Genomic DNA, 27431 nt, shown 5'->3' with positions numbered 1-27431 from the left:
CCACTAAAAAAAGAAATGAAATATTATACTGGTAGTATTACAATACTGTCACAAATAATTAAAATGTCTTAAAAGGCAAAGGTTTCCTAAAACTGGCACAGACTTATTTGAATAATGTCCTGGAATAAAAAGGTTAAATGTACATCAGTTATATGTAATTAATATCATAAAATATTGTTCACGCTACTTTTCCTGCATCTGTCTCTAAAAGATTATGACATGTTGAAGTTAGCAAAATGGATGTGTTTATATAAAACCGACAGTGATATGTAGTAGAGATGACAGCTCTTTGAACATCATACAAAAATAGAACAAGAAGATATACTTCACAGAGACGCAGAAGGAACATGGCTTTTTAAAAAAAAAAAAAAAAAAAAAGAGGAGAGAGTAGAAAATACAAAACTTGTGACATTTTTTTTAGTTTTGCATAATAGTTGCTCCTAGATAGTTGCACTAGCTGAGGTGTGTTGATAATTGTTAGATGATTAATTTTAGAATTGCCCAGAAAATCCTGAGACCTTATGGCCAAAAGCTTGCATGACAAGGAAACTATTATTTTGTAAAGGCTTTAAAGGTGTTAGCTGGAGAACAGTGTTTAGACTGTCTAACAATGGTAACCTTGGGGCAAGTGTCATGTTCATGGAGTCTGGTTTTATTTTACAGTTAAAGCTGATTTTGGCAGAAAGGCAAAATTGGAAACACTGCATATAAATGAGGTATTTATGACACCATTGTAATCAGGGTTTCTCCATGCAATAAAATTAAGTATGGCAAAGTGGTTCTCCAATAACTGTGCAAATAAAATTAAATTAAATTAAAAATGATTAAACATTATTAACCTTATCAATTCTTAAAGAATAAACAATTAGAAGTCAAGATCTAAATCACATTTTTTAATTGCTTATTAAACTTTAACAGTTACATACTGAACATGAAAATGTCAAATGTGATATATATATATATATTTAATTAATCATGCACGTTTAAACTTACAGTTGTAAGTAACCTACCACCAATTAACCAGAAAAATAATTCAGATAAGGGGTTTTTTTGCAGTCAGTGTTAACATCTTTGTAAGATATTTTTTCAGTGACTTAGAATTCACTTAATTATATAGTGTAGTGTGTTTCTTTGCTCCAAGATAGGTTGAATGTTAACTAATACTTTCAGGAAAAGGGTGAGTGACCCTTTGCTTCCCGTGCTAATGGTCATCTGGAGATGGGGAGCGACGGCTTTCTGGTACTGAGCAAAGCAGCTTCCTCACCTTTCTCTCTCCCTCCCTAAACAGAACTTGTACATCCTTAAACTTGGTATGTATTGTCTTTGTGTATAAAAGGCAATAATGTATACTAATCTTTGTGAGATGTTTCTAAGGCTAGTGGAAGAAATGTCATGTATGAGAGCAAACCATTAGGATTTAATAAAGTTTTTGTCAAATAAAGCACAATCAATTGTACAGCGATATTATTCAGGCAGCTCACCAGTCATTTTCACAGCTTTCTTAAGCAAGTATATTGGCAGTAGTGAGATATTTTAGCCCCTCTTTTCTACTCAGATTCTTCCAGCACTTGCTGCCCACCAGGCACCCATACACTGTGGGTGTGCGACTCCTCCTGGCTAGCAGGAAGGGCAAGAGCAGTATCCGATAGGACCTGAAGACGTGTCCTTCTAGACTGCACCCACTCAGGCGGTGTCCTGGAGCAAGTGTCTTTCTTACCCTCCCTTTGGTGGTGCTGTATTTCATAGTGTCGCTATGACTTCCTCTGTCATCTCATTTCAAGATACGCAACTCCCTGACTTTTCTCTCTTTAAAGCGAAAACATTCATTTGTACTTCTGACATGATAATGTGAAACTTCAGTTAACTACTTTCTTATCATTTTCTTACCTGATTCCTTTCAATTCAAAGAACAAACAAAATTGGTTATTGCTAGAGGTTGTTGTTAAGATGAAGTGAAAAGTTACCTGAATTTTATTGTCAGAATTTGGGGGGGGGGGGGGGGGGGAGATGGGCGGGGGGTGGGACAAGGAAAATGCATACACAGTAAGAGAACAGATGGGGGAAATCTTATGCTTCATTGAGGCTGGTGCTCACTTCACTACCTAAGGAATGTCCCTTGTGAGAATCACAGCTGAAGTCTGTGTCAGGTTTTGCCCTCAAACTGTAAGAGAATTTTAGGCATAGCTTTGACCCAAAAGTTGTGAGTTGAACTGCCGTATTTTTTTATAATTAAAGGAAATGAGAACTTTTAAGGTAATGCAAGCAAAGGCCCTCACATAAAATAAAAGGATTCTCATGTTGATTTTACAATTTAAGAAGCATTTTTATGTATACTATACAGCTTTGTTCTTTCATGTTTTTGGAAATAACATCAAAGTTTGTGCAATTCTAAGAGGCAAATTATTACACAAAATCTCAAACCAGTTTTCTTTTCTTTCCAGAAAAATAATCTAGCTAATTTCAGACATACTTTTGGTCAGCAAAAGCAGCTCAGAATTTGTCAAAACTGTTATATACTTATTCAGACCAAACTTCCAAACCTCACAAATCTATTCATTTTTCATAACACCTTTACTGTCAATGTCTTTGCCTGAGTTTCAAGCAAAATTGCACAGTGGGACTGGCACAGGTGAAACAATAACACAGCAACACATACAACATTGATGGACGTTCAGAAACGCCTGTGCATTAAGACTTAATTTATGTTCTCATAGTAAAAAATTCAGGTATCAAGAATATTGGAACTGACCAGCAGTGGAGCATTTAATAGTACAAAGTAAATAATGTATTGGGACATGATGATATTGTCTCGTACTCTGTATATTTTAAGGCTGCAGTTTTCTCATATGTTAAAGTAATCAGTCCCACTTGCACTATAAATGTCAAGTACTATATATGAAGGTTAATGTAAATTTTCCCTCTTGCAATAAGAAAACAATATTCTGTAAACCTGGAGAAAAGCCACCATATAATACTAAAATGTTTTCAACAGTTAAGCAGGAAAAAGCTGTCAACAACAGCAAGAATAATGATCATTTAAGCTGTTACAAAAAGATTAGCAACATCCTTGCCATATGCATGTGGTTAAAAGTTAATTTTACTGTACATATTGACAGTCATCATCTTACAAATTCCCATGGATGTGAATAATTATAATAAGGCAAGAAATAAGATTATTTAACAAAATTATGCATATATATAAGCTTTTGCAGCACTATATTTTTTTCTTGAAAGTTGTACAGCTATCTTTTTAAAAAATAACAGAGCTTGATCTCTGAATTGTTACTACTGTATCTTTTGACACCTTGTTTCAAAGATTTCTTGTTATTAGCCCAAATGTTATGAACATTTAAACTAATGCTACTAATTCTTTATATTTTGCAGTGATTTCTCTTTCCATTTCTTTAGTGAGCCAATTAAAAAACTACCTACCTATTTCCAGTATGATACTTAAAGAATAACTTAAGATTTATTCAAGTGTTCCTAAAAGCATTTCCAAAATATATATCCTTTATTTACATTTACAGTCAAGACAAAATACAATAGAGAGCCTGATTCCAGAGTATTTTGATGGCTAGACCGTTCACCAAGGTTGGAGAGAACCAACAGGTATGACTGCAAGTGCACCTTGTCACACCAGGTTAGACTTTGAACCAGGTTTTCTCATTGTCTAATAATGGAGCTCTCTCTCTTGGGCTAAAGTGGCCCTTGACAAGAGAGAGTAAGAACAGGCTGTGCCAGAAGATCTAAGAGGCTGCTGGTAGGTGCACTCCACTGGGGTGAGTCTCGAGCTCGTGTCTAATCCAGGTCAGGACTGTGAATCTAATTATATTGCCTTCTAAATGACACTCCCATTCTTTGACCTGTGAGTTATCAGGAGGTTCCCTCCATCTTTTCCTGTTGGATCATCATGATCAGCAGTTTCAGCTTAGACTTGAGAAACCTTTATCAACAAAAACGTTACTGAAAAGAGCTCATTCCTAAAAAGAAATCCAACCAAAGCCAAACCAAAAACCCCAAAACGTCAGTTTCAATCACTTATCAACATATACTTTGTCAAAAAATCCCACTCACCCCAACTTAGGAGTACAAGAAAGTAGACCCATTATTTGTTCACACTGAATTTGTCAAGCTATAAGGCAAGCAAGTCAGACTGGCATCTACCTATCATTTTAAACAGGGACCAGATAGTCCAGTTATCTGGAACATGGTATCAGATCTCATGTACAGTGTACAAGCTCACATGTATTCACGTACTTTGCTTTCAGAGTTGACTAGAGATCATTAAAATCTTGGAAAATGCCAAAGAGCTTCAAGCAAATTAGCATTACTGTTACTAAAATTTTAAATGAGTTAAAAAAATAGGAAAAATCTTGGGGAAAGAAAGTGCATCAAAGGCTACTTAACACCAATGTTCTTACCAGGATGTCCCACAGCAAAACTCACCAGTTGGTGTGTGGCAGGATGCTGGGGACATATGATTTTTTTGTTCTTACACGCTTCACAAAGTAACTGCTATTGGCCACTGTCAGAGACATGGCACTGGAATGGATTTGGTCTGATCCAGCAGAGCCTTTATTTTATTCATTATTCCTATTATCTCTTAGTACAGGAATATCATATTCTGTCTTTATAAATCAGTTATTTTTATCCTTTTGGAAAATTAGGAAACATAGCCTACGCAATGAAAAGACAAACAGTATTCTGATGTCGAATAAGGACTGTATTATACAGCCCAAGTGGTGTCCACTCCACAGTGTGTAACAGGTTTCTAATTTATTTATAAATGAAGTAGATTGCCATAAACTCTAATAAGGGGGAAAGGTAATCACTCCTGAAAACTAGGATGGCAGGGCATAAAATCCTGAGATGATCTCAAAATCAAGAGTGGAGAGCAATATGTGAGTTTACTAGATTACTTTCTTTGCTTCAATGAGAAGGTCCTCTCCTGCATCTCCAGTTTGCTTGAAGCCTGTGGGCAGAACCAGAACCATCAGCCACTGGAAGAAGGTGGAGTTCCCTGCTGTGAGAACACCTACAGAAGGGCTAAGCCACAACCACTTTCCTAGACTACAAACAGCGATAAACAGAGGGTGAGGAAAAGCACAACAATGCCTCTTACTCCAAAGCTGGATGCATTCTCTCAGGCATCAAATTCACAGATGCTAGTTTTCATTAGTCTGGATGATACTCCTGCCTTGAGGGAGGGTCAGAAAGGGAAGTCTTGTTGGAATCCCTGATAGGGTTTCCTATTCTTCCTTACACTGGGATAGATTATAATGAACTTTTCAAACTGGAGTCAAAGTAGGAATCCAAAATAAGATAGCTTTTTATAAACATTTATCCCAAAGACTAAAGTGTGAAGGAAATGTCTGCTAGAAGAAAGAAAATGTCACCGAGTATGTTTGGACATCCTAAATACAAATTTGGTAAACTTCATGGAGTAGACTTCATTTCCCAGCTTTTGGCAGAGAAAACAGAACTTGTTTACACTGAAACTGTCAGTGTCCTTAAGGGTTTGAGTTGGTTGCTTATTTGAAAACAGAAAAGTTCTTGAATACATTGAGGGCTGAAAGTTCGGACAGGTCTGAAGTATTTTGATCTGGAGGGACTTGTCATCTTTTCACATCTTCTAGCATCAAATTAAAAAATCATTTAAGTGGAGAAAGTAGCCACTGAGAAGTTCAAGCTAGTGGACATTGAATAAATGCTCCTGCCACAATTTGTTCTGCGACAGCCCAGAGCTGAGTGCTTGCCAGCCACTCAGTGTTAATTTGACATACTCGTGTGGTTCCCCCCACTATCAGCGAACAGGCAGCTGGTTTAAACCCAGCTGAGAATGTCTACGTGAGTTGTGATTGCTCCATTGGATCATGTAGATGTACTTAAAAAATAGAACCTCTGCAGCTGTTTCATTCAAGAACATTAAGCTGAGAATTTGTTTCACGAATGAAAGTAGGAAGATTTAAAATATGAAAGAGAGTTTCTAATTTCTCTCTTCCAATTTCTGCTTCTCCAGGAGAGTTATGCTACCATTATTCTGCTTTTTGTGTCATATAAGGAAAGGCTGTGTTTGTCTTATTTGTATTTGTCTTTTTAATAGAAAATTACATCCATAAATGTATTTTGTGATATTACTTAGCATTATTTCAGTATTTTGTGTTTTTAATAAATTTTAATAAGTAGTTTACAGTACATCTTAGTGAAGGCAAATGGATTTCAGGCATTCCACAAGCTCTATAAAAGACAGGTATAATTGCAAATGAGGTACCTCTGAGACTGCAGTCTTAGAAATGAACATTGAATACTTCATCTTTGTATTTAAGTGTTGAGGCAGATGCTATTTTAATAGTCATATTCTTTGAGAATGAGGATTATAGCCTTTTCCATGTGTTGACATAAGGAATTGGAAGGTTTGCAAAGTAAAGCAGGTCATATATAATTACCAATTTGTCTTTTTTATTTGGAGCATTTGCCACATAGATTTGTCTTGTATCTTCCTCTCACTTTACCATTTGTACTTCCATCCCCACCGCTAACAGTTAGCATATTATCACATTGCAGCTAGGCTACAACTGCTCTCACACCCTATTTGGGAACCTTTTATCTTTCGTTCCCACACTACAGTTTGGGAAATCATAATTAAAGTTCGTATGTTGCATAATGTGTAATTTTAAAAGACATGAGTTGTCTTGACATTTTGCTGTAGTACAGAGTTTATCAATATTTTCAAGCTGTAAATCTCATTTGGGAGGAAAATACTAAGTTTTCAGAAAAGTCAGAGAAAAAAAAGGAGTATCCTCATTGGCTCCCCACTGGTCTCTACTGTATTCTGTTTCTCCTCAGTGTCCATCTTGTTTCTTGTAGATATCTTTGTACTAATGCTTTGGCAGTACCAAGCTATTTCTGGATATGCTTCCTTTTTCACATTAGAATTGTAATATTTTTTGTTCGAATAACTTACTGCTAGTTCTGTGCAAACCATTTCCAGGGTTAACTGAAGTGCTGCTTGAGGAAGGGAATTGCTGGCATCACCTCAAGGTAGGAGAGCAATTGTAAAAACTTGCAGTCTGAAATACATCTGATCCATTACCTCCCTGCCTAACAAGAAAGAACTAAAAAAAAATAATTTGGGAGATCACACCAAGATAGACACAAAGTAAAGTTTCAAAGAGTTTAAAAACATACTGGTCTATACTGTCAGCTTAGGGCCCAAGTCACTACTCCTTGATGATCCAAACTGCTTACATGTTGGCTCTCACTCCACCTAACGAACCTAGGCCCAGCAAGAGATCAGCTTAAATTCAAACCCTTCTAGTTAAGAAATTTGAGCTACGTGGTGTAAAGAACTGAGACAAATCTAATGGGCTAAACCATACTAGAAATACCTGCTATAAAGTAGTATGGGCAAAATCCATTCACTGTGATCAAATTGGTCCATGAAGAAACATTCTTGCAGTAGTATGGCTGTTTGCATTTGTTAGGCCATCGTCATAACATACCATCTGCTTTTTTATATCCTTCTTTATAGTTCTGACTTTCAGAGAGATAGTAGTGATTACCTCACATCTTTATTATATAAAAAGAGCCGTTTGCTAGTTCAGTGTTTGGAAGAAAAAAAGTTTTTGTCAGTTACTCATCAATTTGCTCATCTGTTTGTCCTATGCAACACGATGATTTCAAGTCTGCTGACACTGTTACCCAAGGGAGTATGATTCATGCAATAATCTTCCTTCCTTTCTGCCTATTTCTTTTAAATTTGCTGGAACTTTAATATATCCCATATATATATTTTCACCTTAAACTATTCTACCCTTGCTAGCACTACAGTCATTCATTTCACTTGTAAAATCTTTTCTTATTTTAGATAGGAAGCTTACTAGTATTAGAAAAATACTTTAAATTAAGATGGCATAAAATTTTGGTTTCTTACTCTTAACATCCCATTCTTGCCAGGATACCTATTTTCTTTTTCTCTCTTGGAAAATGAACTCATCCTTCAAGAATAAAGACTAATATCAATAACAATACCTGTGTGTTTATAGAGTCTATTTTATTACTCTATTATTAGAGGCTATGAAAGAATCTTAGCAATGGGGGGTAGTTTTCCCTTTTTGAGTAGGGAGGTGGTTTAGCATGCTCCAGGATACATGGAACATGCATACATGGAGTCAACCAGCGACCTTCTGAACAAGTCTCCTGACACCGAATCCTGTAACGACTAGAGAATGGTTTGTTGGAAGGAAACCCATTAGGGACTTCTTGGTGGAGCAACACGGGACTTCCCATTTCCAGTGCAAGGGAAAGGCAGTCAAGGAAGAGATCACACGGGCAGCGGTTTCAGTTCGGAGAGCTCAGATCAGGTGAGTCTGAAAATGCAGAGCGAAGTATTGATCCTGGCAAAGACACTTCTTTGTGGTTGCCTGATTTGTGAGCTGAAACGGTCATGGCTAATTTCTTCATGCTCCAGATGAACTGAGCTGAGGGAAACGTTTTGGCTCATAAAGTACACCCTAATCCACGGAGTAAAGGAATAGGGAGTAATATCTTGTGGTCAGTCTCCCTCTTCAGCAGAATGGTGGAGGCAGTGCATGAGGTTAAATGGCTTTTAACTCTCAGCACTGACCTATTTATTAAGTGTTTGCTATTTCTGAAAGAGAGTTTTTGTCCCCATGTTTTGATGGGTTTAGAAGAGTTTCCAGATTACATGAGCAATGTAATTTTGGCCCCTCTCACAGGAGCTCTTGTGGAGGATCTTTATCCACAGGCATGTGCCAGTTTCTTCCCAGAGAAAGGTGGCAGCCTGTAAGGAACATTTCTTTTTACTTCATTGTCCATTTCTCTTTTCCCTCAGATAACTGTCTTCTCCTTTCCTTGTCCCAGATGTAGAAATGTCTAGTCGCTCTCCTATTTCCACCACTTGGTCCAAAACATCCACCTCACCTTGTGTTTTTTTCATGTAGTTTTTCCTCTGCTTATTCTTTGCCTTGATTTTCCTCTTATTTTTCCTTCAAAATATTAGTTTTTTAAAAAAATACTTTAAACAAACAAAAGCACATCTGACTTCAACACCTCGTTTCACCCAAATTTGTTTCTATGCACGCCTCACTTCCAGTTCCATTCCAGCCCCCTTCCCATTTGCCGAGAACAGAGGATCCTAAGGGAACCATCTGTGAAGTTGCAACTGTCCTTCAAGGTCTCTTATGTCCCAGTTAGTGTGGTAGCCCTCACTTTGGCCTTTAAAATAGCATCTTCTTCTAGGCATAGACAGTCGATATGTGGATGTGAGTTCACTGTTACTACACCTGTGCTCCTTCTTCTCTTTCATATCAAACACTTCTTATTTGTGATGGCTGGCCCTGTGAGGTCTGGCCCTTTGCCAGACCTATTGTTACTCTTAGCTGTTTTCATGCCTCTAGAAAGGAGCTGAGTCACACCTGAATCCCCTGGAAGGAAGAAAAGGGGGAACTCTTATGCTTCTTCCCCCGTAAGAAATTTGTTGTTCGGAGACAACACTCTACCCCAACCTCTTTAAGTATAGTAGCTTGTTAAAGAGAAAAAGCTGCACTGCAATGCTGTAATTCACACACAGACACTCTGGATGGACAGTGAAACATTCAGAAAATCACGAGAAATTATTAAGTCATGATTTAATCATTTTGCTTCTGGACCAGTCCTCATGCTTTTGAAATTTGGGAACTGAGAATCCTGTCACATTTATGATACTAATTCTGGTAAATCTATACATAACAGCTTTGTAGACATTCTACTTCATCTCGCAATCCTAAATCTACGTCATTAGACCTTTTAACCAGCTTGGAAGGTTCTGCACACAGTTAAAACCATGTAAACAGAGTTAATATAAGGCCTAAATTAAATTACAGTAGATGTCAGAATACGTTAAGATGTCAAATTAGACTCTTTCCCAGTACTACATAGCAATGGAGCCCTCTAAGGGTTGTAAGACAAACTGATTGCTTTCTAGCTAAGATATAATACTGCCAATTATGTATTTAATTGAAACAATTATGTGTATTCTCCACTTTATCTTTTTTTGATGAGTTAATACAGCTATAGTGTATCACACTTAACTGGGTTAAATTTAAATGAGATGACCACTCTGTAAGGGTATCTTCTACAATAACTAAGTTAATGATATTGAATGATAATGGCTGTTGCCAATTAGAATTGAATTAATATGTGTCCACCTAATAGGCGTACATACAACAAAACCAGAAGGCTTTGGTATTGTTTAAGTGAGTATAATATTCTGACTGGTAGTATTTTAACCCATAATTTGCTAGGTAAAATAAAAAGAAATGCAATATTAATAACTTTAATGCAATTAGTATACTTTTAGCATTTTCATTCAACATTTTCTATGAAGCCTCAGCTGGACTTTCAAAAGAGGGTAGTTTTTATTTGAGAAGGCAAGGTCTCCATCTTTCAATTGAAAGCATTTTTGGTGACATTTTTGAGCTATTGCAGTCTGGAATTTGTCAACATTGATATGTATTAACATGCACAAGAATTAAATGTAGTCAGCTGAAAAAATGTGATAATAATATAACCTTTTTCCTGGAATTTTAGCTTACTTGGCATTTATTTTGTATTTCTCGATCATGATACAACCATGACAAGTTGTCTTTAAGTGTATTAACTTTACTATTCACTTTAGAAACACATTGATATGACTTGCAGTTCATACTACAAAAAAATCTGAAAGACTCCAATGTATTTCACTCCACTTAAAGTGTCAAAATTGTGATTTCAGAGTCTTTTTGGATGACTTCTCCCAACAAAGAAGTCTTGAAAGTCATAAATACCATGCATTTCTTCAGAGCTTGGAGAAGAGCTTGCTTTCTCTTTTCTGACATAGATGTATAAATCAATCTCTCCCGTATATTTCATTCAAATATAAAACTTGCCAAACTTTTTATAAACTTTATACAAGTTAATGGTTTAGGGAACCATAGCTTACCTATAAGCTATGTGTTCTGTACATTTTCAAATTCGTTTTTTAAGTATCAAACAGTTACTGACAAATCAGTTCCTGAAGAAGCTCTATTTAATAACATTTTGGAATATTTTTACTTCTATTTCAAAGAGAATTATGTGGAAATCATATACCATTACAATTGTCATTTTTTGCTCACATATAAATCCAGTCAGCTAATTTTGCATGTTAAATTTGTTCTTCCTACAACATGGGGGAAGCAGAAAACTTGGATAACAGACACTATTTACTAATTAATTTGAATCTTTGATGGTAAAAATCAATAAACCAATTTGCTAGGAAGAAATTGGTCTCATGATCTTTTTTTATAAATTAACTCTTCTTAACCAGAGGGATGTTGTGTCCTGCTTTTTGATAACTACTGTAGAATGATTAGTCCAATTTAGGATTTAGCACCATTGAAACAAGAAAATAGATAAAGTTGGATCGTTTTGGCTGAGAAAGAGATCGACTGGTGGTGCCATGCTCTGCCCCCCCTGAGACAGGAACAGGAGCAGCAGCAGCCACCAGTAAGAACCCACGATCAAGGGGATCCTCTATCCCCACCCCACCGGGCTGAAGGCAGCAGCTCAAAGGAGGAGAGTGAATGGAGGCGAGTCCACGCTTGTGGCAGCAGGCGAAGGCCCTCCCTGCCCGCCTCGCCCCTCCAGGTGCCTCTGTACAACAGGTATGAGGCCCTGGAGGTGGCAGGCCAGTCAATGGAGGATGGGGACGACAGTCCATCTACACCAGAGGTGTCGCCCAGGTCAGAAGAACGTACTTCTCGTCTTACCACCACCTCCACAAGGAAGAGAAGATGGGTTATAGTTGTGGGTGACTCCCTTCTGAAGGGAACCGAGGGTCCGATATGCCGGACGGACCCTCCTCTTAGGGAAGTCTGCTGCCTCCCTGGGGCCCGCGTGAAGGATGTCAGGAGGGTACTCCCTAGCCTGGTACGGCCCTCGGACTATTACCCCCTACTGCTCTTCCATGTGGGGGGCGATGAAGATGCAACATGAAGTCCTAGGGCAATCAAAAGAGACTTCAGGGCCTTGGGACGGCTAGTAAGGGACTCTGGAGCAGAGGTTATTTTGTCCTCTCTCCTTCCAGTTGTGGGCAGTGACACAAGAAGGAACAGAGACACCCAATCTACTAACGCATGGCTCCATGGCTGGTGTCATCACCACGGACTTGTTTTTTTTGACAACGGGATGGCCTACACAGCACCAGGTTTGCTGGCATCTGATGGGATTCATCTTTCTCAAAGGGGAAAGAGAATCTTTGCTCAGGAACTTGCGGGGCTCACTGACAGAGCTTTAAACTAGACTTGAAGAGGGAGGGGGATAATATCAGGCTTGCCCGAGGGAAGCTGAGGGACGACGTGCCACGGTTAGAGGGAGCGGGTGCCAGCGAGGGCACTCGGCCTGTGTCCCTGAGATGTGCAGGGTACGCCGGGGCACAGCCAAAGTCGAATAGAATTGAACTAGGGGATACTGAGGCAATAGGAGCCAAGAGGGAAATGCCAGTGAAACGCCTCAAAGCACACAAGGGGTGTTCTTCTATGAAGGAGACACGGATGACAGCCCAGCTGAAGTGCCTCTACACCAATGCACGCAGCATGGGCAACAAGCAGGAGGAGTTGGAAGCCATTGTACATCAGGAAAACTATGATATGGTTGCCATCACGGAAACGTGGTGGGATGACTCGCACAACTGGAGTGTGGCGATGGATGGCTATAAACTTCAGGAGGGATAGGCGAGGCAGGAGAGGTGGTGGGGTAGCCCTATATGTCAGGGAGTGTCTGGATAGTTTAGAGCTCGATGATGGTGATGATAGGGTGGAGTGTCTATGGATGAGAATCAGGGGGAAGGCCAACAAGGCAGATATTGTGGTGGGAGTCTGTTACAGACCCCCCAACCAGGATGAGGAGACAGACGAACTATTCTATAAGCAGCTGGGAGAAGCCTCATGATCGCTAGCCCTTGTTCTTGTGGGGGACTTCAACCTGCCGGATGTCTGCTGGAAATACAATACAGCAGAGAGGAAACAGTCTAGGAGGTTCCTGGAGCGTGTGGCAGATAGATAACTTCCTGACACAGCTGGTGAGTGAGCCAACTAGGGAAGGTGCCCCGCTGGACCTCTTGTTCATGAACAGAGAAGGACTTGTGAGCCATGTGATGGTTGGAGGCCGTCTTGGGCAGAGTGATCACGAAATGATAGAGTTTTTGATACGTGGAGAAGCGGTGAGGGGGGTCAGCAAAACTGCCACCTTAGACTTCTGGAGGGCGGACTTTGGCCTGTTTAGGAGACTGGTTGAGAGAGTCCCCTAGGAGGCAGCCCTTATGGGCAAAGGGGTCCAGGAAGGCTGGACGTTCTTTAAGGAGGAAGTCCTAAAGGCACAAGAGCAGGCTGTCCCCAGGTGCCGAAAGATGAGCCGGCAGGGAAGAAGACTGGCCTGGCTGACTAGAGAGCTCTGGCTCGAACTGAGGAAAAAGAGGAGAGTCTACGACCTCTGGAAGAAGGGGCGGGCAACTCAGGAGGACTACAAAGGTGTAGCAAGGCTGAAAATTAGAAGGGCCAAAGCTGAGCTGGAGCTCAATCTGGCTGCTGCTGTAAAAGACAACAAAAAACACTTCTTCAAATATATTAGCAGCAAAAGGAGAGCTAAGGAGAATCTCCATCCTCTATTAGATGGGGGAGGGAACACAGTGACCAAGGATGAGGAAAAGGCTGAGGTACTTAATGCCTTCTTTGCCTCAGTCTTTAATAGCAGGGCCGACTGTTCTCTGGGTACCCAGCCCCTGGAGTTGGAAGATAGGGATGGGGACCAGACTGGAGCACCCATAATCCAGGGGGAAATGGTCATTGACCTGCTGCACCACTTAGACACTCACAAGTCTATGGGGCCTGATGAGATCCACCCAAGGGTGTTGAAGGAACCGGCAGATGTGCTCACCAAGCCCCTTTCCATCATTTACCAGCAGTCCTGGCTAACTGGGGAAGTCCCTGCTGACTGGAGATTAGCTAATGTGACACCCATCTTCAAGAAGGGCCGGAAGGAGGACCTGGGGAACTACAGGCCTGTCAGCCTGACCTCGGTACTGGGGAAGCTGACGGAGCAGATCATCCTGAGTGCTATCACACGGCATGTAGAGAATAACCAAGGGATCAAGCCCAGCCAGCATGGGTTCAGGAAAGGCAGGTCCTGCTTGACCAACCTGATCTCCTTCTATGACAAGGTGACCTGCCTAGTGGATGAGGGAAAGGCTGTGGATGTTGTCTATCTGGTCTTCAGTAAAGCCTTTGACACGGTTTCCCACAGCATTCTCCTGGAGAAACTGGCTGCTCATGGCTTGGACGGGTGTACTCTTTGCTGGGTAAAGAACTGGCTGGACGGACGGGCCCAAAGAGTGGTGGTGAATGGAGTTTACTCCGGTTGGCGGCCAGTCACAAGCGGTGTTCCCCAGGGCTCGGTGTTGGGGCCAGTTCTGTTTAATATCTTTATCAATGATCTGGACGAAGGGATCGAGTGCACCCTCAGAAAGTTTGCAGATGACACCAAGTTGTGTGGGAGTGTTGATCTGCTTGAGGGTAGGAAGGCTCTGCAGAGGGACCTGGACAGGCTGGATGGATGGGCCGAGGTCAATTGTATGAGGTTTAACAAGGCCAAGTGCAAGGTCCTGCACTTGGGCCACAACAACCCCATGCAACGCTACAGGCTTGGGGAAGAGTGGCTGGAAAGCTGCCTGGCAGAAAAGGACCTGGGGGTGTTGGTTGACAGCTGGATGAATATGAGCCAGCAGTGTGCCCAGGTGGCCAAGAAAGCCAATAGCATTCTGGCTTCTATAAAAAATAGTGTGGCCAGCAGGACTAGGGAAGTGATCGTGCCCCTGTACTCGGCACTGGTGAGGCCGCACCTCGAATACTGTGTTCAGTTTTGGACCCCCCACTACAAGAGGGACATTGAGGTCCTGGAGCATGTCCAGAGAAGGGCAACGAAGCTGGTGAAGGGTCTGGAGCAGAAGTCTTACGAGGAGTGGCTGAGGGAACTGGGATTGTTTAGCCTGGAGAAAAGGAGGCTGAGGGGAGACCTTATCGCTCTCTACAACTACCTGAAAGGAGGTTGTAGAGAGGTGGGGGTCGGTCTCTTCTCCCAGGTAACAAGTGATAGGAGAAGAGGAAATGGCCTCAAGTTGCACCAGGGGAGGTTTAGACGGGATATTAGGAAATTTTTCTTCATGGAAAGGGTTATCAAGCATTGGAACAGGCTGCCCAGGGAAGTGGTTGAGTCGCCATCCCTGGAGGTATTTAAAGGACGTTTGGATGAGGTGCTTAGGGACATGGTGTAGTGGTGGGCTTGGTAGTGTTAGGTTTATGGTTGGACTCGATGATCTTAAAGGTCTTTTCCAACCTATACAATTATGTGATTCTGTGATTCTGGGTTTTTTTGTGTGACTCTGTGATTTCAAAGTAAAAACAGACTGTGATTACTTACAAAAGGTCTCACTATCAATTAATCTACAAAACCAGCATCTTTATGTAAAGCCATTAAATTTATTTCTAATCCCATTTTACAACACCGCTGTGGATCAAATGTATTTAAACAACCAAAAAGCTTACACTTCCCTGAATTCTGCTAGAAAACACTTTGCCATGAAGGGCTGAAGACTTCCATATTATTTGTTTGGTACATCAGATTCTTGATTTTTGTAGTGCTTTTGCTTGACTACAAACCTTGCAAGTCACATTCTCTCCAGGGTGGCTAAAGGAAGCTGATTACTCTCACTAATCCCTAAATCAAGGTGAAGAGTATGGTATCAGAGGCATGACTCTTACAGTTATGGACCTAAAATGATTCACGTCTTGTAGATCCTACTATATATTACTTCAAGATATATTACTAATGAGCTGTTGGGTAGATCATTACTGCGGACTGTAAAGGAATACCACACTTCTACCTTTGTTCCTGTATTTATCTCAATTCTTCAGCATGATTATTTAAATGACTTGAAGAATTTCTAAAAGTTTATTTCTACCATATTAAAACCCTTTCAAGCTTAGTGTTCCTTAAGATCAAGGTGTATCAGTCCTAATTATATGAAAAACTTCACATCCTGCCCCGCTAGTTGAAACTACCTCGGTGTATTTATAACACAATCCTAAGACTGAGAGATAAGTATGATTTCAGTGAAGGGTCCAAGCAGAGATACATCTTTGTTCAGCTGAACTTCATTCTGCCTCCCCTCAGGTCACTGTGCAAACCCTTTTTCTCAGTTTTTTGCTGGATCAGAATGGAGGAAAGGTATACAAGACTGTATTTCTTTGATTCCAGGCTGGATTAACAAGCGTTTTATAAATGACACTTGGATCTTGTCCATTTTAAGAAATGTGCCTTGTTTCAATCAGTTCTGCTGAATGCCTTGCTAATTATTATAACATTTTCAGATGAAAGAGGCAACTCATTTGATCCTGACATTGGTTTCAGCTGGTTCTAACTCTGTGCCAAAGAAAACAGGACTACAATTTCAGTGGGACCACTTAAAGTCAGTGTTTGTAGCAGTGTAACGTATCACCAGTTACAGCTCTTTTCCTGGCTTCATTATGCCAGTGAAACTATATGAGAAAGGTTCCTACAGTTTGTATTTGTATGAAACAATAAGCACAAATATAGCAAATGCAGAGGCCTTCCTTTCAAGTCCTCTAGGATATCTCCTATTCAGTACAACACTGTTTCAGTTTTGCAGCAACACAGTGGTGTAAGTATGGCCACAATTTGGAGGAACTGGTCAGAAGAAGAGAAGAGTACAAAACAGAGGTCCACAAGGCACATTAGTTTTAAGTTATGAGACTAGCATTTCACAAGCATGCTGGGTTATAATTGCCTAATCTCTTCAGAGTTGTTATGTGTACGTGCATGCATGTAAATCACAGGAAAGGGACTGAAGTGCATTCAAACTGGAAATCTGTATTCTCAAAGAGGTGATGGGTGGAAACAGAGCTCAGATGAATTCCAAGGATAAATTAAAAAACAGGCTCAAAACCTGGTACACAAAGGGGAACATCAAGCACAGAACTCTGCACCTACACCTTCTCAAATGAAGTCATAAAGCGTCTGAACATTGCCAAGTACCTTTTGCCAGACTGCGGAGAAAGTCTGAAGTGACTTCTGATGTTCTGAGAACCTCGATCATGACTATAAGTGACTGCTAGCTATGCAACATACTAAGGACAGACTTGGTAGTGATGCATTACGCAAGGTAAATCACAAAGAAATGGAAGACATGCATAAGCTCTGTCAGTTCATAAACCAGACTGCTTCAGTAAGCTTTCCTGCATCCTGTTCACACAATAATATAATTGTTTTATTTTTCATTGTTATACTTCTTTTAATTGGTTGAAGACAAGATCCTCACATGAAATACAGGTATGAGCAAAAGGGGTATTTATTTCCTTGCCGCATTAGGAAGCTTTAAAACACAAAATAATGCTACAATCCTAACTCTGGAAGCATATATGCACATCATCACTGCTACAAGAATGCAAAAAACAAGAGTGTCAATAAATGTTTGAAAGTGACTGGAAATGTACCCTGGAGCTCAGATAACAATTTATGCTTTCACAGGCTACAGTCCAAGCCTTCCTGGCGCTTCCAAAATGCTGCAGAAAGTATTTATGAAGCTATGGCAAAAAGCTCTACAGAACCGGCTCAAAAGGAAAGCTTTCAGTCAGCTTTTGCATGTGAGATAGTGACATCCAGTGGCGAGTTTGGTTAACTGTAACGATATCTTCCCCTGATGCACAGAAAAACACCAATACTTGTATTTTGTTGAAACACATTAAAATATTTAAAACATATTTAGAAATATTAAAAACATTAAATAGACAAATATACACAATATGTGAGTTTCCTAAACAGATAAACATACTTTGACATATTAATTATAAAAATGGTGTGTTCATCTATAGTGAAAAATTACATTTTGCTTCTAATTCTTAATCAAGCTTACAATAAAAGTAAGCAAAAATGTTTAGCTGTATTTAAAGAAATAGATCATTCCCTACATTACAGCTGTATTCTCTTCTATCTTTTTCACACAAAGAATCACTACTCCTTTTCCTGTCATTCCCAGTTCCTATAAAAAGCAGAGTTCAAGGTTTGAGCTTATCATTCTTGAAATCCACAAAGCAGCTCTCTATAGACTCTTCTTGCATTTAGGATTCACAGCCACAGCAGATCACCATCTAATGTAGCTTTTCTCAAGTAGATCCCTTCTTTTAAGATCCACCTGATGAAAAGTAGTAAGACTGTCCTTCAAAGTTCTTTATTTAGAATATACACAAGGATGCAGACCTCAATTTACTGTCCTTCTGTGTCTTTGGGAGATAGGCTTTTTTTTTACGGGAGATGGGGATATCCAAAACACGTATCTACTAAGCTAACAAATACTCCTGAAGAACAGACATTCAGATTCCCTTATTGGGTCTGTTCCATTTTGTCTAGAATACTGAGATTCATTGGACCAAAAAGAGGTGAAAATAAACTCCAAGCTAAGGATATGGCATTCCAGGATGTGGAAAAAGAGAGAATTCTAGCTTTTCATTCTTGGAAACTCATCTCATCTCAGTTATTACTTTTCAATAGGGAACAAGGCCAACCTCAAACTCCAGGAAGTTTGCCAACTAAATTCTGCTAATCTATCTTTTCACAGATTTATATGCAACAAAACTGCTTTCTACTATGGTGAAGTTGCCAGGTTAATATTACTTTCCCCCTTTTAATGTTTTTCCACATTGGCTGACACCATGTGATGTTGTGGAAAGACATGTTAAGGAAGGCTGAAGATTTGAGTCACTGCCTGTGAGATACACAGAACCAGTAACAAATCACCTCTGTCTTGTCTTACTCTCCAAAGGATCCAACTGAGCAACTACTAGCTTTTCTGTATGCATGTTCCAAACTGAAATAAACAAGCTCTTTCACAAACAACCTAAATTCAGATCTCCCAATTAAAAGCAAAGGTCTTCCACCAGCCTTAAACATTTGGCTCTCATTCACTTATACATACAAAACTCTAAATAGGCAAAACAGTCTCTAAATTCACAATGTAATTATTTTGGTTTGTCAGCAAGTAGGCCCTTACATTATGTTATTCCACTATCACTTCATAAATTCAGTCACATTATGAAGAAAAGCCACACTTTACTTAATTCTGAGGGTTTCTCTTATGGTTAAAGACACCTGCTCTTTTTTTTTTTTTTTTTTTTTTTTTAAAAAACTTAGCTCTTAAACTTACTGTTTCTTAGGCAGGGTTAGCTAGAGGACAACTCAGATAAAAGTTTGAGTCTTTCTGAAATGTAGAAAATGGGAATATTTTTCTGACAAATATATATGGAAACCACATTTTTGTGTTTGTCAAAATTTATCTTCCATAACTGCTACATTTACTTACTATAGTTTCAGTAGTCAGGGAAGGTTTAAAAACACCAAGCTTGCAGTTTTGAAGTGTACATTCTGAGATGCTTGTCCTTCAGAAAAATATTGATATAATTTTGGAATTTGGAGCTGTTTATACTTTCACTCAGCAATACCTTTAGAAGACAAAAAATCCCCCATCATGTTGATACTTTCTAAACCAGGTATTATCCACCTACTAGCTATTGCATTATGACAGTGGTATCAGAAATCAACAGATAATATACAGCTCAAATGGATTTTTACTTGCTAATTAAAAATAAAGTGCCTGCCACTCACACTCTAGGGTTCTTTGTTCTTCAACTTTGTTAAAGATCTTATATTAAAGGGCAAAATTACTCTGGTAATGCAACACAAAATGAAATACTCTCTGAAAGGTCAACTACACTGAGAGGAAGAGGAAAGAAAATTTAAGCAAGCACAAGATTTTTTTATTTCACTTGGGATCCCCAAAGGTAGAGAGAATGTCTCTAATAAATCTTGTGCCAAGCAAGAGTAACACAAAATTGGGCAATATAGAAAAAGTAATTTCTGTTACCTTGTCTATGTTATGCTAGAAAGGACAGTTCTAATTGCTGTATCTCACCAGTTCCACATACTTACAGAAGACGTAAGAAGATCTTACAGAAGATCTCACTTACTTCCACATACTTTCATTTTTTTCCAACCTCACACACAAGAAAGATGACAAAATACTGAACTATTTGGGGAAAGTGTGCCTTGGATGTACTAAATAAGGCACATTGTCTTCCACTGCAAGAGACTTGCTGCTTAGCTGCTCTGAACCACCTCATTTACTGTGAATCAAATTCATACACACTGTGAATCCAAAGGCTATTGATAACAGGTGGTATCTCGGTATGACAAGGTACTACAGCTTTAAGTGTGTAACACTAAAACAACTGTGCATTGATATTGTTGCAGAACAGTTCACAAGAAGAAAGTCAGGAGCACAACATTTGTATGGTCATGCTCAGGGCCATGTATGAAAAATTGCATACCTTTCCCCGTCAAATAGTAAGAGCAAAGCTGAACTTTTCTGATGCAGCCTGGGAGGACTACATCTATCTATATAAAAATCAAACAGGCCTGTTCCTTGGTCCTGAAGACAGGTGCCACAGCCTATCCTGCAGCCATTTGGATAAATTCTATTCACTCCTTCAGAACAGGGACTGTTCCCAAAAGGCACATGCTATCTACCAAACCACTAGAGATGTTTTCATAGAGAAGGGACAGTAGACACTACCCAACATTGCATCAAGAGTCGTAACAGAATGGATGATTATGGAACAACATAGCAAGCCTGCATCTATTTAGTCTGCTAATATAAAGTAGCCTAGCTGTCTGTAATTCTTGATAGAGCAATGAGTGAGGACAGCCATGCTAAGTTAATCCATGGGAAAGGTAAAGAAATGGATCCCAGACCAACACTGCACTGTCCTTCCACAATGCTGTGAAGCCCTCCAGAAAGAGTCTCACTCTCTCCCTAACTAGGAGACTCGCAAACTGTGTATACATATTCATCTGCTTATCTCCCTCAGGTCCATATTTCCACTGTTGTGAAGACTAGTCAAGTATTTAAAATTAATTTCACAAATACATGCAAGCTTAAAAATGTACTATGTTCTGTGTTTTTGTACCCAACTGTTCTTCACGTTAGTCCAAGTCCAATTTTGTAGATCATCCATCCTATGTCTTAAATGACATCTATTTTTGACAGAAGCTTTGGTCTCCACACAAAGGTTTAACTGCTTCCAGATACAACTTTTACTAAATACATACGGACAGTCTTTTATTGTGTTCATTTCCCCCCACAAATTTCCTTAATCCAATAAAAATAGGTTACTCTGAGCAAAACTGAAGTCTTCTTCATTTTTACCAGAGTCAAATTTTCATTTTCAGTTATATATTAAAAAAGTAATCTAAAAAAATAGGAACAAAATTGCATAGAACATTCTAAAGTTTCTCCCCTTCCTTTCTGTTCTACAAATAAGCAAAAAATACTATAAAAATTACATCCAGTTTTAAGAAAAGATATTTAACTAGTGGCATTAAAATCATGAAATATAAATTGAAAAAAATGCAGAGATAATTTTGAATTTCACAAATAAAATACAAGATTTTACCAAACTGGTAATTTTTATGAGAAAAAAAAGAAAGAAAAATCTTATTAAAAATTAATTCAAATTAACTCAATTTAAGATACAGTGGATAATTTTATTTATAAAATGCTATTGGCACATAATACACATAGGAAGTACGAAACTTGATTTATAAAGAAGTTTAACGCTTCATAGAAGCATGGATTCCTGAGGTCTTCTGAGTACAATCCCTCATTTACTGGAATTCACAACACAGCTCCAATTGGCTTAAGCAGCAGAAGACTGGATACTTAATAAACACACAGTTGAGACATAGTTAAAAAATACATAGGCAAATGGAAACTGACTGGAAGATTGTGTCTCACCAATACTAATAGCCTTGGTCATGGTGAAAACTATCTTACATTGAAGGGCAGAAAGACCTGTTAAGACTGGGTTTCTCAATTTCACGGCCAATTCAAATGTATTGTTAGATACCTGCTTTCACCTAATTGTCCATGGCCACATGTTGTGAAGTCCTCTTGACATCAGATACAAAAACATTGCTGTTTCTGGATAAACATACAGAAGAACTAATTACCTGGACAAGTATTATTACAATTAAAAAAAAGAAATAGTGGGAGGTGCTTTCACTTCTTTTTCTCTTTTTCTGCTTTCATTCTCTGCTGTAGTGTCTTCAGTTCAGTCATTACATTCAAAGTTCTGTAAACCCAGGTGACCTGAAAAGTAAGTAAATTATTAAATTTAACTAATCCACATACATTTACTTATCGATTTAATGAATGCATCCATATAAATGAACACATACATACCACAATTATAATAGTATTCACCAGCAGTGGTGCTGAAAATACTAGCGAAATAAACATTCCTCTTGAATCAAAGTATTGGTATTTAGAAAACAGCCTGAAGGAAATGAAATAAAGAAAAATAAAAGAGGAAGCTTTATTCAGTATAGTTCACATAACATTATACTTTCACAGTAACTATTCAACATGGACATTGTACAGATTATCCTACTTCTTGGGATCCCCAAGCATAGGCCAGCATTCTACTGTATTAAGCCAGAACAAAGAGACAGTCAGTATCTCATCAGTTATGAATATTTATTACAATAACCAGTCTTTCTTTTCTTTAAGGCTTTAATGTGCAAAACCTAAATAAAACAACCATAGATTAAGTAACTCACTAATGCGACTACATTAGTACATGTATTTGTGCATCAGAAATCATGCTTATCCTGAAGTGTCTGAAATGACTTCGGTATTTTGGTTACTCATATTAGAAAAGATAACAGAAATAATAAAAGTAGCAAAGCTGTAATTTAGGTTGTGTATGCTTGAAGCGGAACATAAAGACTTACAATTAGATGCCTGCATAAAGTAGTGTTAAACACATAATTTCCAGTTACATCAGGGAAAGGTTAGTTCAGTGCTTATGAAAATAAGCCATCAGTTTAATTCTGGTACACAGGCTTACTAAAACAGGCAAATTTTAATGTTTTTATGCATATAAATGAGTATATAAAATAGTAGTGATATTTTTGAGAAGTGGTGCTTAACTTCAGCTTATTAAACATTAATAGCTACCAAATAAAACCCAACAAAACAAAAAAAACCCCCAAAGCTCACATTCTCTTTCCCTTAACCATCCCACTCTGCTTTTCCCTTAGTTCTCTGACTCTTTTCCCTTAGTTCTCTGACTAGTTAGTTTGCAACCATCCATTAAACACAGATTTTAAGCATACAATAAATACATGCTAGCTATTAAAAATTACCTTTTCTTATAAGCTAAGTGATAACTATGCTGTACCATATGGTTTTGTTCAAAAGTTTTATATCAATCAATGCAAAAGACCCTCTGCCATCACATTCTACTGATGAGGCATGAATGATTCTCTTTAAATAAATGCTTTCTGGGAATGATATGAAAAGAAGAACATTTTTAGAAGAACATTCATTTAAATGCGAAAATGAAAGTGAAAGCATTTACCTCCAATTCATGGCTGCTAATTCATTTATATATTCAGCACAGTACACTAAGCCCACTGTAGAACAAAAGAAAAATATTAGATTCAGTATTTCTTTAAAAATAAACTGCCATCAGTTCTGCCATGTATACTAAAGATGTATACATACCAGACATTAGAATTCCTTGATCCTCAGAAGATCAAATTATACATTTAATATTTAATTGCACAAAACCAATTCTGATTTAAATGTCCCATATAGTTACTAAGAAGTATAAAGCGATCAGACAACATACCCACTATATTACAAACAAACAAACTCCTACTCATCTGAGCTTACAGAAAGAGCTCAGCATACAAATGAATTAAAAAAAAACCAAACAGTTTTTTCCAATAATCCTCTTGGTGACTGCTTCTAAGTTACGTCTCTAAAAAGAAATGCCAGCACTCCCCAGAACCAGTATGGAATTAAGGTATCATTTTAGATGTTATGGTGTCACACTGCTATAGCTAACATTACTATCTGAAGTTAGGGTACTAATTATATATAAACATTTTGGTAAAACACAAACTTTGTTTGAAAAGGTGTATAACAGAGTAGTCTGCTGCAGTCAGGTGAAAACTAGCATATTTTTACTCAACAATTACATGAAATATGAAGCCACCAAGAAAGTAAGAAAATTCAGTGCAATCACATTTAACAGAAAAGCAATACAACTAAAAAATTTTAAGTTTGACCTTTTATCACTTTCCACAAGAAACAAAGCAAAAAAACCAGATTCCGTGGCCAAAGATGACCTGCACAAGGCAATTAAATAACTAGTTTGGTGATATGAAGGAGTGCTATCTTGTTTTGCCATCATCTGGATTATCTCTGCTTGGTACTGCACAGTATAAACATAGCTATATCTGCTCAGCTGCCAAGGCAAACCAATGTGATAACTTCCCAATTTCCTCAGTTATTTCTGACTATCTACAACACAAAATTAATTATATTGCAGACATATCAAAAGTGGTTCAGTTTTTCAGGTACAAACAAGGCTTGGACTCCATACGGATATTTTTATGCACTATTCTTGTTAACAGCAAATTTACATCGTATCTGGGTTAAAAACCCTGCAATGATCAGTTCCACTGCATTTTCCAATGCACTTACACCTTGGGCATTCAGGCATTCAAACTAGTGTTAGTAACACCAGGAATACTTTAGATAAAGAGTCTAAAGTAAATAGCATGTCATTGGAAATTCTGAACGTCTAATACGAAAGTTAAGAAAGGCCTGTATTCTTATAGGGAACTTTCAGGCCTAATGTGTCATAAACAGGGCATTGTTATCTTGCCCTCTGTAGGTCGCTTTCATAGAAATTACTAAGGTTTCTAGATGCCTTTTTGGGGGTACTTAATGTCATTGAAACCTTAGTTTTAGCTCAGTTAAGTTAGTTGCAGTTTTGAGGAAGCTATGCTTCCTCTCCCAACTTGACTAGTTCACTAAATTGTATTTTAAAAAGTCAACATGGTCTTCAAGTGGCTTTTTGCCTCCATATCTCTTTCAATTGCTCATTCTTCCTGCAATCATGACGGAATTGAGGTACTGTGTAAAAAAACCCAACCCACCAGAAAATCCAAGCCATGGCTAGAACAAAGGTACTGCTCATAATACATGCCATTTTAATTAAACCAAATACCCTCTGCAAAGCTACTAGATCTTCATCCAGTCAGCTATAAAGACACAGCTTTGGCTGGGCAAGGCCACTATGGATAAACCCTGAGATAACACAAGCTGGTACTGCAATGTACCGAACCAGTCTTGCTCTTCCTCATGCCATTATCACAGCTGTCAGCAGGGCATATGGTGAACCTGCTCCAGAAATGACTCCAGCTGAAAGCTGACCATATTCACTGAACCGCAGCATTAGAATAAGGCAGAGCAGAAAGCAACTGCTGGCTCTCAGCCAATTTCTTTTCTGCTTCTCCAGCATGGCAACAATTTATTGGGAAGCTGTGATACACACAGCATTTACCATGCAGAAACCTTACTCATCCCAGATCCTCACTAAGGCCAGAGTTTTAAGTCACTACTTCATACAGTCTTGGAAACTAAATAAATACATATTTATAGTCATAGCAGCTTCTCTAACAGTTCATCATGTATAGACACATGCATTGCTACAAAATAAATACTAATTTGCACACACTTCATCTTCTGCAAAGTATAAAACCGTGCACTGTGCAAGTACATGAAGAAAAGGGTTATCGTTAAGAGACCAAAAGAAGCTATTTGACAGTATTAGCAGCCTAAACAATGCACATGCCTTTTATCACCCGAATGCCAGTTCACGGAAGCATGAATACACGACTCACCCATGCAGAGGAAGTGCCCTATTTGCACCCGGTAGTGCTGGAAAGAGATGCACGTTAGGAGGAAGCAGAGGACGTGAAAAACCGCCAGCCCCACCAGCCAAGGCTCCGACCAGTCCGTCTTCTACGGGCAAAATGAAAGGAGATTAGGCTATGGCAGGAGAAGGAGTGTCACCAGGCAGCCAGAGCGAGCAGCTTTCCTTCTCCCGCACCGAACCGACAACCGATTTCAGTCACGCACCGCGCTCACCAGCCCGCCCCGTGCCAAGCTGGGGAAGGTGCGAGCACCCCTGCACTGGCTTCCCCCCGCTCCCGGAGGGGCGCAGGCACACACTGCAGCCGGTGCCTCCTCCCTTCTCCCCGGCGGGCGGGCGGGCGGGCGGGCAGCCAGCCCGGCCCCGGCCCCGGCTCCGGCTCCGGCTCCGGCTCCGGCTCCGGCTCCGGCTCCCTCCTCACCGCCAGGATGGCGGACAACCCCGGCGGACCGCTCAACGGCTGCTCCATGGCCCCGGCAGCACCGCTGCTACCTGCCGCCGAGGTCTCGCGAGAAGTCGCCGCGGCGGCCACTGGGCGGCTTCTCGCGAGACTTCGGCGGCCGCCGGTTCCCTGCCCCGCGGCGGTGACCTGAAGGGCTTGGGCAGCAGGGAGAGCTTCGTCTGTCCCTCTAAGGCAATGGAGGGGGAGGCGGCCGTTTATCTCGCACGGGTGGTGCTTCCAGTGCTGCCCTCATCCCCTCAGAGCGGGAAAAGATGGTGACTGGACGCATATTTGGGAGGTACAGCGAAAGTGGCTCTCCACACCCCAGCGGCTGCCTCTGCTGAGTGTAGCGCCAAGTTGGAACCATCTCTTCTGCTTCTGCGACTGAAATTGCATTCCTCAAAAAATAACCTCGCCTTTTCAGAAATGGGGCAAGAAGCTCTAGTTATGTTTTTAGCATTTGATACTGAAGTTAGGAAGCTATTGGGAGAGTATTTTTTGTCGTGATCTGCTCAGTGGAGTAGGGTGGTGTCAAGGCATTCAAGGCACTTTGGATCGGTGGCCCAGCATTGGTGTTGGCTTTTTGGTCTTCTGTCAGCAACACTCAGTGTCTGGCTTCAGCTGCTTAGGGATGGAAGTGCAGGGAAAAGGGCGTTTTAAGCCCAGTTGGAAATTTCTGACAAACCCAGTTGAGCACTCCAGGCAGGAAACTGTCAAGTGAAAAATACTACTTTTTTTTCTCCAAAGTGGAAAAAATACATATATTAATTAATGGAAAGTGAATAAGACATTTAAAAGGTTAAACCTCTCATTTACAACTCCTTTTGCTAAATGCATGTAGGTCTGGAAGAACTGACCACTCTTAAAGACCTATCCCTTAAAGAGAGATTTCAAATTCAGATTCCTATCAACTAAGCCAGGAGACTTCATGAATCTTAATAGGATTAGCTTTGTCAGACAAACCATACTGTCATATATAGCTCCACATTCTGCTTTCATGAAATTGTTTTTGCTGACACTTTGGCTTATCAGATGTGAAGCTTTGGCTTTTTTTC

At 39.5% G+C, this 27431-nt stretch overlaps 1 protein-coding gene across 1 annotated transcript; it reads right to left on the bottom strand.

Annotated features, from left to right (window-relative positions):
- Nucleotides 1-21672: 21672 nt before the first annotated feature.
- Nucleotides 21673-26444, bottom strand: TMEM18 (transmembrane protein 18). Its single transcript, XM_075498021.1, has 5 exons — nucleotides 26356-26444; nucleotides 25903-26023; nucleotides 23565-23619; nucleotides 22385-22478; nucleotides 21673-22291 (listed from the first exon to the last, which is right to left on the bottom strand). The coding sequence occupies exons 1-5, from the start codon at nucleotides 26401-26403 to the stop codon at nucleotides 22202-22204; spliced, it is 408 nt and encodes a 135-aa protein (XP_075354136.1). The 5' UTR covers nucleotides 26404-26444; the 3' UTR covers nucleotides 21673-22201.
- Between the last annotated feature and the right edge of the window lie 987 nt (nucleotides 26445-27431).

Source organism: Mycteria americana, chromosome 3 (genome assembly GCF_035582795.1).
Source record: "Mycteria americana isolate JAX WOST 10 ecotype Jacksonville Zoo and Gardens chromosome 3, USCA_MyAme_1.0, whole genome shotgun sequence".
Taxonomy (NCBI): domain Eukaryota; kingdom Metazoa; phylum Chordata; class Aves; order Ciconiiformes; family Ciconiidae; genus Mycteria; species Mycteria americana.
The sequence above is the reverse complement of the archived record's forward strand: the minus strand, read 5'-3'. Positions and strand labels throughout refer to the sequence as shown.

Excerpts from the sequence above, each read along its gene's own strand:
- TMEM18 (XM_075498021.1), bottom strand. The coding sequence starts at position 26,403 with ATGGAGCAGCCGTTGAGCGGTCCGCCGGGGTTGTCCGCCATCCTGGCG. Across the intron at positions 23,620-25,902 it reads AGGGCACTTCCTCTGCATGG|TGGGCTTAGTGTACTGTGCT; the intron begins GTGAGTCGTGTA and ends TTTGTTCTACAG. Across the intron at positions 22,479-23,564 it reads TTAGCAGCCATGAATTGGAG|GCTGTTTTCTAAATACCAAT; the intron begins GTAAATGCTTTC and ends CATTTCCTTCAG.